Source organism: Diplotaxodon limnothrissa, linkage group LG16 (genome assembly GCF_057381915.1).
Source record: "Diplotaxodon limnothrissa isolate DT_005_m linkage group LG16, D_limnothrissa_male_GT1.1, whole genome shotgun sequence".
NCBI classification, from domain to species: domain Eukaryota; kingdom Metazoa; phylum Chordata; class Actinopteri; order Cichliformes; family Cichlidae; genus Diplotaxodon; species Diplotaxodon limnothrissa.
In genome coordinates this window covers 40,826,791-40,842,923 of record NC_140611.1, presented here as the reverse complement: position 1 = coordinate 40,842,923, position 16,133 = coordinate 40,826,791, and the positions used below count along the sequence as shown (strand labels likewise).

Below are 16,133 nucleotides of genomic sequence, written 5' to 3'. Positions count from 1 at the left end.
AGAACCTTCACAGACACACAGTTAGCCCATTTCACTGTCATTATTGAGATTATGTATACTATCTAAACACTTTGTTAATGATTTATTTAGAAATTCCAAATGATGCCAAAACCATGCCATGAGCCATCAACAGCTCCTTGATAACTTGTGTGCAGTTGGTGTAATATTTATTTTAAAATGGTGAATATATTGTTTGCAATGTATAAAGCTACTGTTATTAAACATGTTACATTATAGTATATAAGCATATTAATTACCTATAAGTCACTTATATCTTATAAATTAGATATTTAGGTGGAATAATTTTTCTAAAATAATAAATTTACTATGTACTAACACAACAACAGGCCAAGAAAGCCTTGAAATAATCGAAATAATCTGATTAGGTTCCTAATCAGCTGTTCTGAGTAATAGGTTTATAAATCCAGGGTAAATAAAGTCAGACCATCTGTAATGTTTGAACACCAGCACTGACAGAAGTGACAAACTGCCCGTGTCTGGTCTCACGAGAGTGAGGTTTGTTTTCAGGAAATGGGGAGGTTGCAGCAGTTGTAGTTTGAGACGTCTGGTTTGAAGAAACCACGTGATGCTTTTTACTTCCTCTGACAGTTAGGCCTCTCTGCGTCTCTTCTTTTGTGATCTGAGACATACAGAGATGGCGGGTACAAGGTGAGTTCATTTTAAATATGAAATCTCATTATTCTGTTGTCTCTGTGATTGGTTTGTTTTGGTGTGTGTCTGCAGGTCTCACCGCTGCGTTACTGGGGTTCACATTTGTTTACTTTCTGTAGGCCTCCGCTCACTTCTGGCTGAAATTTTAAAAAAAGGCCAATAATAATAGGAATAACCCTAAATGAGCATAAAGATTTCATTTGCTTATTTTTTTTAGACCAATCTCATCTGAAGTTATGGAAACATTGTAACAGTCTCTGATTCAGACTATGAGGTTATGATCGTAAGACTTCATGCATGACTGACGGTCCAGCTTCCGTTGTTTGGAGGGTTTCATTTTGTTTCCGGTTAATGAGGCTTCACTTCTCATCATGTCAGTTCTGAGACCTGATCATATTTTTAAGTGTGCTGTTTTTATGATGTGGTTTTATGTCACAGTCAGTTACTGAAACAGCTCAAACCCACAGAACTGCAGACACGAGGGATGATTCAAACATATGTCAACGTCATAAAAAACAAAATGATCAGAGTGTTTAATGTTTTTATTTGCATTTTCTAACACACTTACCAGACATTTCAACAATATATTTAAATGTAATATTGCACACTAAGAGTTCAGGAAGTACATACAAACCATCAGCTTCTTTCTATAGCCCCACATTCTCCAGCCCTACCCTCTTTTTTAAAATTATTTGATTAACCACATTTTAGGAGGAAGACCAAAGTGTTACGAGATGGTACTTTGACATTTTCTTGATACTGCTCAACCTCTGATGTACACCAAACTTTTCATTAAAACTGTTGAAAAAAGATGTGACTAGGGATTTCAAGAAATGCTGTTTTTTAATGTTGTTGATTGTTTTTCCATTGTATTCTCCAGGAAAAGTGTAAACTTCATCCTACTCTTTTCCAGCACACACATTGTGTGGACATAGAGATATACATGAAAACTTGATGTTTTTTAAGTTGTGCTTTTTCTTCTTTTCTCTTATTTCAGTTATATTTCCATGTTTGAAATAATCTCTCTCTCTCGCCCTCCCTCCCCCTTTGACTTTTGAGGGAATTGTTGTTGTGATTTGGCAGGATATAAATAAAAGACAATGGCTGTTTACACACCTGACACGTGGTAAAATTCTGTCACCAGAATCATGTGGCCTGGAAGTATCTGCATGACAGCAATAAGAACTACTTGAATTCTCCAGATACTAAGAAAAAGAGCTTCAATGCTTCCCTTATTAACGTCTTTAGAAGAGGAAAAATGCTGTTCTATAAAATACACCATCCAGCCATTCATGTAAACCAGCAACAGAACTGTAAATGTCAAGTAACAGTGTGTTTTACATTCCATGCCAAAAGCTGCCGACACTGCCAGTTTAAATACAACCGGACACACTCTTCTCTTATTCTAAGTCCTGGTTAATTTTCCTATCCAGCTTTCCTTATATTGTTTCCCACTTAGATCGAGGAAAACTGGTTAGAAAAGGAGAGAAGAGGTACTATTCAAACATACCCTCAGTCTTTTCAGCTCTGGTTTCCTTGCAGCTGGCTAGCAGAAAGGCAGACATTGTGTAACTAAAGTGAAGCAAACAGGAAAAAGTCAAACTGTCCTCAGATCCTTTTGTGGATGGAACTTCTGAATGTTCAGTCACTCAGTTTAAACAAACAGGAGGTGTAAACAGGTGAATAGACGCAGACAGAGCCATTTCAGTTAAGTTTAACTGATTCTAATATTACATATTTTATTAAATGTATTTTTATTTAATCATGGTTAATTTAACATTACGCATAATGGGTGTTTAAAAGCTACTTTTTCAATAAATTGTAAAATAAACTTTCAGTGGGGGGATACAAATTCTACAAAGTATTTCCCAAAGTACACAAATGAAAAGAATGAACAGTCTATGTACGTTTTTACCTGAGAAAATGGTTACCCATACTGCCTGGGGAAACATAATAGTCTTCATTATTTTAATGGGAAATAAAATGTAATATCATAATACATTTTCTCTAAAGTGGATTGTTTAAATGCATAGAAATATAAATTCACAGACATCATAACTAACTGTAAAGCTATGAAATGATAAAAATGATTGTTTTGTTTTTCATGTGCAGAATCACGAACCTGCAGAGTACCGTGAAACCAGGGATTCAGGCTCCACAGCGCAGCACAGCGACACAGGGAGCCGTGCAGATGCGCATTAAAAACTCTCCGAGCTCCGGAGACCGTCTGAGTCAGTCCAAGTCGATGGTGCTGCAGGAGACCGACCTTCCTCAGAAACCTGTACGTAAATCACAAAGAAGCACCAGCCTGCAGGAGACGCTTCTGTTTTAATGAACATGTCTTTTGCAGATCTCTCGACATCGCAGGAATCAGTCTCAGCACAATGTTGTGGTAGCAGGAGCTGCTACATTTGAACCTCTGGTAATTACAACCTATATAATCATTACATTCCTCCTGTTTTCGAAAAGTTCCTTCACAGATCCGGTTTAATCTCCTCTCTCCACATCTGACTCCCCCCACATTCACTCCTCTGTAAGATGATCTTACTTTGTCATTTTGCTTTTTATTTGCGATCCACAACAACTGATCCCAGTGCAGATTGGTCATCATTTATGAAAACACAAAAAATCTACTTCCCAATTAAATGAATGAATGTTTCAACAACAGCACAGTGGCGTACGAAACAGTGATTAGCACTGTTTCCTCACAGCAAGAAGGTCCTGAGTTTGATTCCACCACCAGTCTCTCTGCGTTAGCCCTGTGACAGACTGGTGACGTGTCCAGAGTGTAAGTATTTACAATACTTACAGTGTAATTTGTGCATCCTTTCTTCTTTATCATCATCTTTATTTAGAAAGCAAGTGCTGCACATTGGAACTAAATAATAAAAATTCATAACATATAAATAAGATCCAAATAAAAGAAAGTGAAATAGTTAATTAATTAATAATTAATTTAATTTTAAGAAAAACTAAGTCTCATTGAGGCCAAAAGCCAAAGAATAAAAATGGGTTTTAAGACATTGTGGTGGGGCGTGGTTCGTGTGGGGGAAGTTGACACACCTGAGCTCGATCTCAGGCATATTAAATGTGCCAGCCCAAATGGAAAAGATACAAACTTTATAAGATTAATATATATCTGTCTTGTGTGAAACTTGTATGAAAAAGCATACAAGAGTGAAAACAGATAAGATCCCTTGAAAAATTATATAAATGAAACTTGTATGTTTTGAATACTTACTAAAACATTATATGAAAGTAATGAGAAAGTGGCCACTTTCATGAGTAAATCATGTAAGCCTTATATGATTCACTATATGAAGTAGGCCACATCTGATGCAAGTCTTTTGTAAGTTTTTACTATTTCTTTTCCATATGGGAGGACCTGAGGAAGTGTTTGTTTGTTTGGTTGGGTAGGTGTTAAGATAAGATAAGATAAGATAACCTTTATTAGTCCCACACGTGGGAAATTTGTTTTGTCACAGCAGGAAGTGGACAGTGCAAAAGTTATGACGCAAAAATTAGAATACAATAAGAATAAATACAGTACACAGCTGTACAGAATAGAATAAAATAATATACTATATACAGTAGAATAAAATAGAATAAAAATATACAATAAGATAAAAATAGAATACGAATGCTATATACAACTGAGTAAAAATACAACGATGCCAGAAAAGATTATTGCACTTAGTGTTATTGCACATGTGTGGATGTGTGTGTTTGTTCAGTTAAAGTCTTTGTTGTGGAGTCTGACAGCAGTGGGGAGGAAAGACCTGCGAAATCTCTCCGTCCCACACCGTGGGTGCCGCAGTCTCCCACTGAAGGAGCTGCTCAGTGCTGTCACAGTCTGCTGCATGGGGTGGGAGACGTTATGTGTGGGATGCAGCTGAAAAGCTGTGGCCGGGAGTTGTAGATGCAGCAACCAGGAATAAAAAGTGTGTAAAGAGTGAAAGTATGTGGTCGGGGCCGTCATTGCTGTCACAGACGTGTTTTAAAAGTGGACAGTGAAGGGCCCTGGCTGTATCCCAATTCAGGGTCTGCAGCCTTAAAGGCCGCATTTTAAGGCCGATTACGTCACAGCGACGCGACAAAGGCTGTCCCAATTTGAAGGCTGCTCGAAATGCAGCCTCAAATGCGTCCTTCATTTCCCTGAATTTTAAGGACGTGGCGGTGTAGACTTCATGGCCCAATATATCCCAGAATGCATAGCGCGGCGGTGGGTGTGGATAATTTTGCTGAAAAAAACGGCGGATGAGGGGCGCCTGAAGAGTAAACTTTAAGTAAGTACTGAATATTATGTCACTTATTTATGTGCAAATGTTTAATAATGAAGAACATTAAAACATTACTGTTGGCCACATGTCGGCAAAGTCATGTGACATTAGTGACGTTTGTACTAACTTGGTTTTAAAGCCTTTACTTTAAAATATACGCCGTTCAATAGCTGACCTTAATCTTACAGAGAATGACCAAAGCTCATGTAGAAACAAACAAACAAATGAACAAATGATTTTCTTCATTTCATTTCTGTCAAACAAAGCTGTATGACACGTTTCCAGCTGTTAGTATCATGGTTGTTAGGCAACCTGGGCAGCGCAACGGAGGCTAGACCATCCCATTTCACAAGCCTCGCACTTCCGGCCTTAGCGGTCTTTAAGTACGCGGCCCTTGAGGATCGTTGAGACTGCGTACTTTAAGGCTGCAGACCCTGAATTGGGATACAGCCCCTCTCTAACATGGAAGGGCAAGTTATTCCATTATTTAGGAGCCATGATAGAAAAGGCCCCGCCCCCTGTGAGCTTCCTCCTGGATCTCAATACTTCCAGGAGCAGCTGGTCAGCTGACCTGAGAGACTGACAAGGTGTGCGTGGATGAAAAAGCTCAGAGAGGTAGTGAAAGAATTTAAAAACCAAACATGAGAATCTTAAAATGAACTCTAAAAGACACAGGCAGCCAATGCAGTGAGGCCAGGACAGGGGTTATATGCTCTCTTTTACGAGTTCCTGTTATGCAGTCATGCAGCGGCATGAACCAGCTGCAGACGTGAGAGCAACGACTGACTGACCTCCACATAAAGTGAGTTACAGTAGTTCAGACGGGATGAAATAAAAGCATGGATCACTGTTTTAAGGTGCTGCCTCGAAAGAAAAGATTTCACTCTTGCCAGTCGCCTTAAGTAATAAAACTGGACTTCACCACTGCTCTGATTTGGTTGTCCAATTTAAAACCACTGTCCAACTTAAAACCAAGGTCAGTAATTACAGGTTTAAAATAAACTTCCAGGGATCCAAAATCAACAGGAGGACTAACAGGCACCACTGGGTCCACACACCAACAATTCTGTTTTCTTGTACTTGAAATTTAAGTAGTTTAAAGCCAACCAAGCTTTAATGTCATCTAGACATGTCAAAACACGTTTTATGGAGATGCTATCCTTCTGCTTTAGTGGCAAATAGATCTGGCATTCATCAGCATGTGCAATGAAAAGAGATCCCATGCCTTCTTAGGAAGATGGCGCCAGCAGTATGCACGGCGACACGTCCGTCAACTCTGCTAGCTTTGCTTTGGCTTTCGCTAGCCTTATCCTTTTCTATTTGATCCTAAAATGCCCTCGCTCTGCGTGTGTACAATCGCCAGCTACTCTTAGAAATCAAAGCATCGTATGACCTGGCTCTTAAACAAACGGACACAGGAGATGATTATGGGCCTCCTCCACCACTTTTTGAGCCCTGTATTCCGGTTTATCTGTGCCAACACTCCTACACCACTTCCTGGAAGAAGCACCCGAGGAAACGAGGAAAGCGGGCTGGTACACTCATCAAAGTCCGAGCTCTTCTCCATGCTTCTCGTGGAACTACTGGACCAGCAGAGTGCATCTTTAGATGGATCCTGCCTGTTGTCCCTGGAGCTCCCATGACACTTGATCCCCCGCTCTCAGCATTCTATTTCCCTAAGCGGCCTCGGACCCGTGGATGCGGTGTGGACCACAGAAATCTTCGTACACTTAACCAAGCTGGAACATCTGATGTTAGGATCTACACACTCCAAATGGATTTACTAAATGTAAGATCATTAGCAAACAAGACGTTTGTATTAAACGACTTCCTAAAGTCACAACAGTTGGACTTTCTGTTTCTGACAGAAACATGGCTTCAACCCGGTGAGTCTGGAGCTTTTTTGGAACTGGTTCCTCCTAATTTCTCATTCTTCACTCTCCCTCAGCCCTCTGGTAGGGGGGGAGGCTTAGCCACCGTGTTCAACGCTCGATTTCACGATTTCATCAAATATTACAGCACGACTCATTTTCTAGTTTTGAACTCCAACTGTTTGAGTTACACCTACACTCTGCTGCGCCTTTGCTGTGTGCCCTCATATACCGTCCTCCATCTTAAAAAGGATTTTATCAAAGAGTTTTCAGGTTTTATGGCTGGAATCGTTCTTAAATTCGACAGTTTTTTCATCCTTGGTGATTTTAACATCCATGTCTGCTGTGACTCTAAACTTTTGGTCAAGGACTTTAAATATTATTGACTCTTTTAACTTGACCCAGTGGGTTACCGGTCCCACGCATGAAAAAGGTCATACACTGGACTTGGTGCTCTCCCACGGGCTGGATGTGTGCATCACGGAAATATCCAAGTTGCGCATCTCCGATTATCTTCCTGTGTTGTTCACTGTAACGCTGCGCTGCTCTTAATGCTCTGACAGCGCCCGCTTTTTCTGCTGCCTTTATGGATTCTGGAATAATGAACTCCAACTGTAAGAGTGTTGAGGACCTTTCGGACATTCTTCATTCTACCTGCACTGATATTTTGGACTCGATTGCTCCATTGACAAGATTCTATCGATTAGGGCTCTTGTCTCGTCGTCTGCTGCTTGAGATCATTGTCTTTCTCCTATGTGCTCAGCTGTCCTAGAGCAGTTTGATCCCGTCTCCCTTAATGACTTGACCGCGGTAGTTAGTAACTAGGGCTGGGTATCGTCACTGATTTCTAGAATCGATTCGATTCCAATTCACAAGGTCCCGAATTGATTCGATCCACGATTCGATTCAATTCGATTCGATTAAAATCTGGGAAATTTTGCCTGAGACAGTCAGAAATATTATAATTCAGATCAGTACATTTACATATTTTTGTATCTATAAAAAGGAAGCTGACACTTTCCAGACTTTATCAAAGGTGTGAGCGTCACAGCAGAGGCCTTTGTGTCAAAGTAGCTGAAGATAAAACACAGAAAAACATGAAGGTGATTTTCCTGGCCTGGATTTTATTAAAATATTCCACAGTACATCAAAAACGAAAGAAAACCATTAATCAACATATGAACATTACCTCTGAAGTTACAGCGGTTTTATTACAGACACAGCTGAGCGTTTTGCATTTTGCATAATTTTAAAAAGTTTATATTTGTTCAGAAGCCTGTTGAACAGCAGAAATTAGGTTTTCTTTTCAGAAGTAAGTAAAAGAGGAAAAAAAACAGCGGCCGACAGCCTGTAAACAACGGTAGACTTGTTTGTAACAAGCAAGCAAATAATGCAGAAAACAGATTTTTAGATGGAAAACTGTTCTTGAAGTACAGACAGACAGAGAGAGAGAGAGAGAGAGAGACAGACAGACAGACAGACAGACAGACAGAGAACAGCAAAAGTCAGAGTGAATTCATGACAATGTTTATGTGAAGCTAGTTTGGATCTTTTGCTGCTGGTTTGGTCAATAATGTTTGAAGAGAGATAAAACCAACAGCTTTAGAATCACCGCAAAAAGGGCGTGAACACAAAGCGCGGACATCAGAATCAGCGAGCTGTCGGCTTTCAGCCCCAACCCTGTCCGTGCCGTTGGGTGAGAAAGTCACATCTCACTGATTCTGATCCGTCGGCGGGTCCGAGCTTTGTGTTTACATCTTTGTGCAGAATCCGTGTTCCTGCTCTCATTTACTGTTTTAGCTGTTTGGTGGTTCTTGAAATTTTGTGAGATTTCACCAGAGATTCTGGCGTTTCGGGCAAAATAAATTAATATAAAAAAATAGATTCAGGATTTTAATAAATCGATATCACGTTATCCAAGCCTGAATTGATTTTAATCGATAAATCAATTATCAAAACCCACCCCTATTAGTAACCTAAGATCATCACACTGCCCCTCCGTCTCCCTCCAAGCTTCCTTAAAAGCACTTTTAATACACTTTTAATGTTGGGCCTTTTATCCTGAGATTAATTAATACGTCCCTTGCTACAGGCTGCGTCCCATCATGCTTTAAACAAGCTGTAGTTCAGCCTCTACTTAAAAAAAACAAAACCTGGACCCAACTGTTCTGTCCAACTACAGGCCTATCTCAAAGCTTCCTTTTCTATCTAAAGTCTTGGAAAAAGTGGTCTACCTACAGTTGCAGGCCCACCTTGATTTTAATATGATCTCTGAAAAATTTCAATCTGGTTTTAAATCACTACATAGCACTGAGACGGCACTTTTAAGGTTTTTTAACAATATTCTTTTAACTCTGCCCTGCTGCCCTTTTATTGTTGGACTTGTCAGCAGCTTTTGACACGGTCGACCATGACATCCTGTTATCACGGCTAGAATTTCATGCTGGCCTAAAAGGATCTGCCCTCCAGTGGTTTCGTTCCTATTTGTCAGAAAGGTCTTTTCATGTCAATATGGGCCCCCACAACTCCAAAATAGCCCCTCTTAAATACGGTGTACTTCAAGGCTCTATTTTGGGTCCTGCCCTGTTCGCACTCTATTTGTTGCCATTGGGCTCCATCTTCTCACGGTACAGCATTTCATTTCACTGTTTTGCTGATGATTTGCAGATTTATCTACCTTTAAAAGCAGGGTCAGACCATCCCCAGCTCTTATTACGCTGACGATTTCAAACAGTGGTTGTTATTAAATTTTTTAAAGCTAAATGAAAGTAAAACTGAGGTTGTCATTTTTGGCAACTTTAATCATATCGACAGCACTCTGGGCACCCTTTCCTCGTATTGTAAAACACATGTAAAAAACCTCGGTGTCTACATTGATGGTTCTTTTAAATTCAATAAGCAGGTAAGTGCAGTAGTTCAGTCCTGCTTTTTTCAGTTAAGACAGCTGGCCAAGGTAAAGCCATACCTCCCGGCTAACGTCTTTGAGCGTGTTATTCACCTTTTCCTTACTTGCAGATGAGACTACTGCAATTCATTGTGTTATGGTCTAGATCAGGCCTCCATCCATCGTCTTCAGATGGTCCAAAATGCAGCTGCTCGCCTGCTAACTGGTACCAAACGGAGAGAGCATATAACCCCAGTTTTAGCTTCTTTACACTGGCTTCCTGTCTCGTACAGGATCCAATTTAAACTTTTACTTTTTGTTTTTAAGACACTTAATGCCCGAGCCCTTCCTTACCTCCTTATGCTCCAGGAAAAACCACGAGGTCTAGCTCAAAATTAATGCTGTCCATCCCACAGACTTATCTCAAAGCTCATGGTGATAGATCCTTCTCTGTGGCAGGTCCCAGACTTTGGAATAGTCTCCCCTTAAATATTAGATCTGCACAAACACTTGAGCAATTTAAATCATTACTAAAGACACATTTCTATGCCCTGGCTTTTAACACACTATGACCCAAGCATTTTGCTGTTATTTGAATTAGTCTTAGTTATTGTTTTAATTCTTTTGTTTTTTTATTGTTATTATTGTACTACATTGTTGCTTTTTAATACCATTTTTATATTGTTAAGCACTTTGTGCAGCATCGGCTGTTTGAAATGTGCTATATAAATAAATTTGACCTTGACCTTCTAAGGATGGAGCCCTGTGGGACGCTGCATGACAGAGGAGCAGAAGATGATTCAGAACTGAGAAGGCTGGTGGAGACAATTGGTTTAGGTCTTATTTGGCCAAGAGAACTAAGTGCAGAGCCACCAATACCCACTACATCATTTAATCAAGAATTAGACTATTGTGGTCTACGGTGTCAAAAACAGCAGCTAGGTCAAGCAAGACCAGAACGAATCACATACCAGAAGGATGTCATTAAAAAACCCTTAATGCAGATTCTGTGCTATGAAGGGTTTTAAAACCTGATTGAAAAAACCTCAAGGATGCCATTATCATCTAGAAAATATTGAAGTTGACTAAAAACTGTTTTCTCTAAAACCTTGGAAAGTAAAGGCAGCTTGGAAATAGGCCTATAATTGGCCACGACTGTGTGATCAAGGCCAGGTTTCTTAAGCAGTGGCTGCACTACTGCATGTTTGAAATTTGCAGGAACCATACAAGAAGACAGACTGCTGTTAATAATGTCAAGGACATACTGTCCTATACTAGGAGAAATGTCTTTAAAAATAAAAAATTGTGGAGGAAAAGGATCCCGTGGGGAACCTGTGAGCTTAATATGGTGCACCACATCCTCTAAAGTGGAGAGCGTCACAAGCTCAAACTGAGTAAAAACAGCAGTGCAAGGGACAGAGAAAGAGGGGTCAGAGTCAGGAGCTGTGATCAGAGCCCTGGTGGTGACAAAAAAAAACAAAAAAACAAAAACAAAAAACAACAACCCCTCAGAAAATTATTGCAAATATCAGGAGAAATTTCCAAACAGACATTCAGTGGAGTATTAGGAACAGAGTCAGTGGTGTTAAATAACACACATGGGTTAGGACTGTTGGAAGAAATGATATTTTCAAAATATGCCCTTTTTTGTCTCTTTGACAGTTTTCTGGTAGCGATGTCAGCAGTCTTTGAAAATTTGAAATGATACATGCAGTTTTTCCTTTCTCCATCTGGGTTCTGCTGGGTGACGTTCCCTCTTGACAGCGTGAGCGCTGTCATTAAACCAAGGCGCAGGTTTAGCCCGAGGCTGTCTGGGTTTTAATGGAGCCCCACAGAGTCAGAGAAATTCCTCTTGCATCCAGATGGCTATCCAAATCTGACATGCAGATTTGGATAGCCATCTGGATGGAACTACTGGTGAGGCCAGGAACGTTCAAAGCTTTGAAGTGGCTTGTTCTGATCCCCACAAGTGAGTCTGATTATCGGTGTCTACAGAGAGTTCACTGACATCTTGGTTTGGTTGACATATGGATTAAATATGCATGTCAGTTCATTCAGATTAGTTTTTCACAAGTAAACATGGCTAACCTTTAGAGTTACTGTTTATTTTAAAATAGATTTGAAGTAAAGTCCCATGTTCAGTTTGTCTTTCTGGGTTTCTGATGATTCTCCCCCCCCCCGCTCTCGACAGCATATGTATAAAACGTCTGAACACTTCCTTAATTTCCCTTTTGTGTGCTTCCAGGTGGATTTGAAAGGTGAAATCATGAATATGGCTAAAATTTCAGACAGTGGTAAGAAGCAGAGGAAGAACTGGTCTTCAGTGTGGACTGTGCTCACCTCAGACCAGTTAATGTTTTATAAAGACAAACAGGAAACTGGACTGGTATAAAAATCTTTCATCACTACTGTCAGTGTATCTCTACTTATATTTATCATGTCTAACTTGTGTGACCCATCACATTACTGTCTTTGCGCTTAGAAACCAGGAGGTAAGGCAGATGTGCTTCAGCTGTGTGGAGCATTCATTGAGTGGAATACTGAGAAATCAAGCAGGAAAAATGTCTTCCAGGTGAACACTTAATTGCTGCTGATGGCTTATTCTCTCTGGTTATTTAAAATAGATGGTACAGAAATGAACTGGTTTTTTTGGTTGTTTTTACCTGTTCTAGATTAAAACAAGCACAGGAAGTGAGTACCTTGTCCAGACTGACAGTTACTCCACTGCCAGCAAATGGTACGACGCCATCAAAAAGACCGTCGACTCTTCAGTAAGAAGTCACCACCCTTTAAAATCATCATCACTATATTCCTTGTTCATTAATTATAAATTATTTCTGTGCATTTTGTGAATTTCTTTTCAAAAAGACAAATTGATCACTTATCAAACTAATCTTCCTGAGATTGCTTGTACCTCTTTTCTGCTCAGACTAAAGAAGGTTTTCCTCTGCGGAGATCAAACAGTACAGACTACCTGCCCAGACACAGCTCCCTACCTGGATATGGCTCTGCTTCTCCTGGTGTCAAACAACGTAACCCAATACACCGACGATCTATCAGTGAGTCTGAGGAATAATGATTTGTATTTATACAAAGCAGCAGTGAGCAGCTAAAGCCACAGAAACCATTAGTGTGTAAAACATGATTCACATCTAAATTATCATGACTGCTCCATAACTGCTGGAGGTGGAAAGCAGCTGTGCAACTCCTAAAAAAAGTTAAGGTAATAATGTCACGCGGGCGGAAACTGACTCAGGCGCAGACCAGCTGAACTAGAATTACAGTCACAAGTGTATTTACAAACACACTATGTGAAATTATAAACAGTGTATGGGGGCAGGGACTTTCATTGGTCCAAGGGAAAAAGCGAGGCACACTCTGCTCGTTCGCTCCTCTCGCATTTGTCATTAGCACTCTCACCTACTCCACGCCACGCTGCCAGGGAAACAGATCTAGGGATAAGGACAAGTCCAGGAGTCTATGCACAGGAGAACCGTGGTTAGAATAAACTGAGAAATCACACAAGAAACAGATTATCAGAGCTGTACTGACGAGAATAACTCAACAATCCAGCAAAGACGCCTTCTTTGCTGGATGACAAATACAGTCCTTGGACCAGTCAATATGGGGTTTATGTGTATTTAGCCATGGATAACCGAGAACGAAGGATACAAGCATCATCAAACAGAAAGGAACTAATCTTTTCAACATGGTTGCAGGAAGAGGAGATCTGAATGGCCTGCAAGTGATGATACCCATCGTCACTTGCAGGCCAATATAAACCTGACACTAACACTGGAGTCTAGGTAGGGAGACGTCCTCAATCGTGCCCACCAGCATTCCTACTGCTACTGACGGACAAAATCTTTCGGCCACGTGGGACAGGTGTCTGCATAGTGTCCTTATCTGCCACAATAAAAACACTGACCAGCCAGATGTCATTTCCTGCAGTCTGAGAGCAAAAGTCGGGCCTGGCCAAGCTGCGTGGTCTGCTCTTCCTCCTCTGCTGGCTCGTCTCTTCCTGGCCTTCGTTCCCAGGGATCAGCCCCTCATGGATCTATCAGGACTGGAGACCTGTTTACCATATACCTGCATGTTGTCATCAATCCTAACAGTCATGGAAATCACAGCATCCTACTCACTGGAGTTGAATGCTACCGTGCAGTGACTTCTCTTCATAGTGAAAATACAACTTACAGCTCTATCTCTGTACAATGGTGCTCAGCTATCTCCACATGTTCCCGTAAATCTCCTGGGAGACTTTCACCTTGACGAGCTGGATTACTGACTGTGTTCCTCAACAATACAGTGTCAGCTACTGTGTTAAGTAGAGAGCCACTGACAAGGCTGATCAGCATCAGGATAGCATGATTAGTCAGGAGGGGTGGCCAACTCCAAGGCGGGAAACTCTTCAGGCCTGGTGTTGCACCAAAACACAAACACCACCATATGCACACAAACATGCACAGACCAGGGCCCTGTTCTTCGTACCTCGCTAAGTAAGTTAGCTGGATTAGATTGTTGACGATTTCGCGTGATCCTGGATCGTTCGGTTCCCCGAAGCTCATCCGGGACTTGCTGTCATAGCAACAGAGCCGTAAGCGTAAACCTGCTCGGGAGCAGGTTTACTTTATGTAAACAGGATTAGATCGCGGCCACGCAGGTATGTCCGCTTCATTTATACGAAAGCAACAGCGATATTCCACCACTGTTTCACCATAAATAAATATTATCAATGTAACTAAAGATAATGCAGCACCTGATCCTTTTATTGATGTCACACAGATACATACAGGTCATTTCCTAAAAAAGGGAAATGTACTATTAACATTCTATTACATGTATGTGATTATTACAGATGTAATTCATATTTCAGAGTAGTAATTGTAAATTACTTCGTGTAATCAAGATGAGAGACCACGGCTATAAAAGCGAAGGTGGATTTGGGAAGTCTGTCGCAGCCATGTCCTGTCCGTATACGCGAGCAACCCATTGCGGAAGGTGCAAGATTGATAAGGAGAGTCCTCAGAATTCAGCGTATATTGCGGGATAGACAGGATCCTTTAGCTCAGCGCGACAGTGTGCTCATTGAGAGATATCGATATTCCCGTGAGGGTATTATTTAGTTAACCAACTTGTTGACGAGGGGGTGCAGGACCACCACCTGTCTTTTTTTCCTCTGCCCTTTTCTTGGTTGCTGTTATGAACAAACTAACAGAGTATTACAGGCCAGTTGTTACGGCCGAGAGGGCCCGGCTGTGGGTGTGGACTCAAATGCAGACACAGAGGGAGGCAAACGGGCGTGAACACAGTGCTTTATTTACAAGTGTCTAGTGAAATTACACAACAGGAGACTATGAATGCTATGAATTATGAAATGCTATGAACTGTGAACTGTGAGGCCAAACTGTGAACATGAAACTGAGTGCTATGGCTAGGTGCTGGACTTCACGGATGGAAAAAAGGGGCAGCGGCTTGGATGGAGGTACGCAGTCAGCGTTGCAGGTTTAAAGTGTCATGCGAGGAAGGGGTGTCCAGGGGGTTCCGGGTGAGGAGTGTCCAGAGAGGATCCAGAATATGCGTGGAGTGAGGGACTTGGCAGGGAGGCAGGCAGGTGTAGTCCGATGGTGGAGAGGAAGAAACCAGATGACAGAACCAGCGTCCAGGCGGAGATGAGAGTAGTTCGGGAAACGTGACTGCCAGGTGGGTCATGGGTTAGCAGAAGATCTGGCAGAGGTCTGTTGTGAATGCTGGTCTTATATGCAGGTGACTTGATTGGAACCAGGTGTGGAAGCTGATTGGAGTCTCTGCCTGAAGGTAGAACCCAGCGGAGTGGAAAAACCCCGTGCTCACCCGGACCATGACAGCACCCCCTCCTCAACGATCGCCCCCCCGGCGACCGAGCAGACCCGGACACGCGACGAGACCTGAAAAAATCAGAAACAAGCGCCGGGTCCAAGATCAGAGACCGAGACACCCACGAACGCTCCTCAGGCCCGTACCCCACCCAGTCCACCAGAAACTGCCGGCCCCTGCCCCACCGACGCACGTCCAGGATACGCCGCACCGAGAAGGCAGGATGACCATCGACGAGCCGGGCGGGAGGAGGGGGGTCGGAAGGAGGGCACAGAGGACTAGACAACACTGGCTTGACCTGCGAAACATGGAACACCGGATGGATCCGCAACGATGCAGGCAATGTGAGCCGGACTGCCGCAGGGCCAATCAGCCTGTCAATCACGAAAGGCCCAATATAGCGCGGAGACAGCTTGCGGGAGGTTCCCTGGAGCGGGATATCCTTAGCCGCCAGCCACACTTTTTGCCCCGGAGAGTAAGTAGGAGCCGCCGTGCGCCGCTGGTTGGCGTAGTGGCATTGGCGAGACACAGCGCGCAACAGCGCCTCACGAGTCCGCGTCCAGGCCCGGC

At 42.1% G+C, this 16,133-nt stretch overlaps 1 protein-coding gene across 1 annotated transcript in view; it reads left to right on the top strand.

Annotated features, from left to right (window-relative positions):
- Positions 1–629: 629 nt before the first annotated feature.
- The window catches only part of arhgap15 (Rho GTPase activating protein 15), a 30,460-nt gene continuing 14,956 nt past the window's right edge, over positions 630–16,133 (top strand). The window contains exons 1-7 of the mRNA XM_085374172.1: positions 630–669; positions 2,785–2,953; positions 3,023–3,094; positions 11,953–12,093; positions 12,190–12,279; positions 12,380–12,478; positions 12,637–12,766. Coding sequence (XP_085230298.1) covers positions 656–669; positions 2,785–2,953; positions 3,023–3,094; positions 11,953–12,093; positions 12,190–12,279; positions 12,380–12,478; positions 12,637–12,766 — 715 coding nt within the window. The 5' untranslated portion in view covers positions 630–655. The remainder of the gene's footprint in view (positions 670–2,784; positions 2,954–3,022; positions 3,095–11,952; positions 12,094–12,189; positions 12,280–12,379; positions 12,479–12,636; positions 12,767–16,133) is intronic.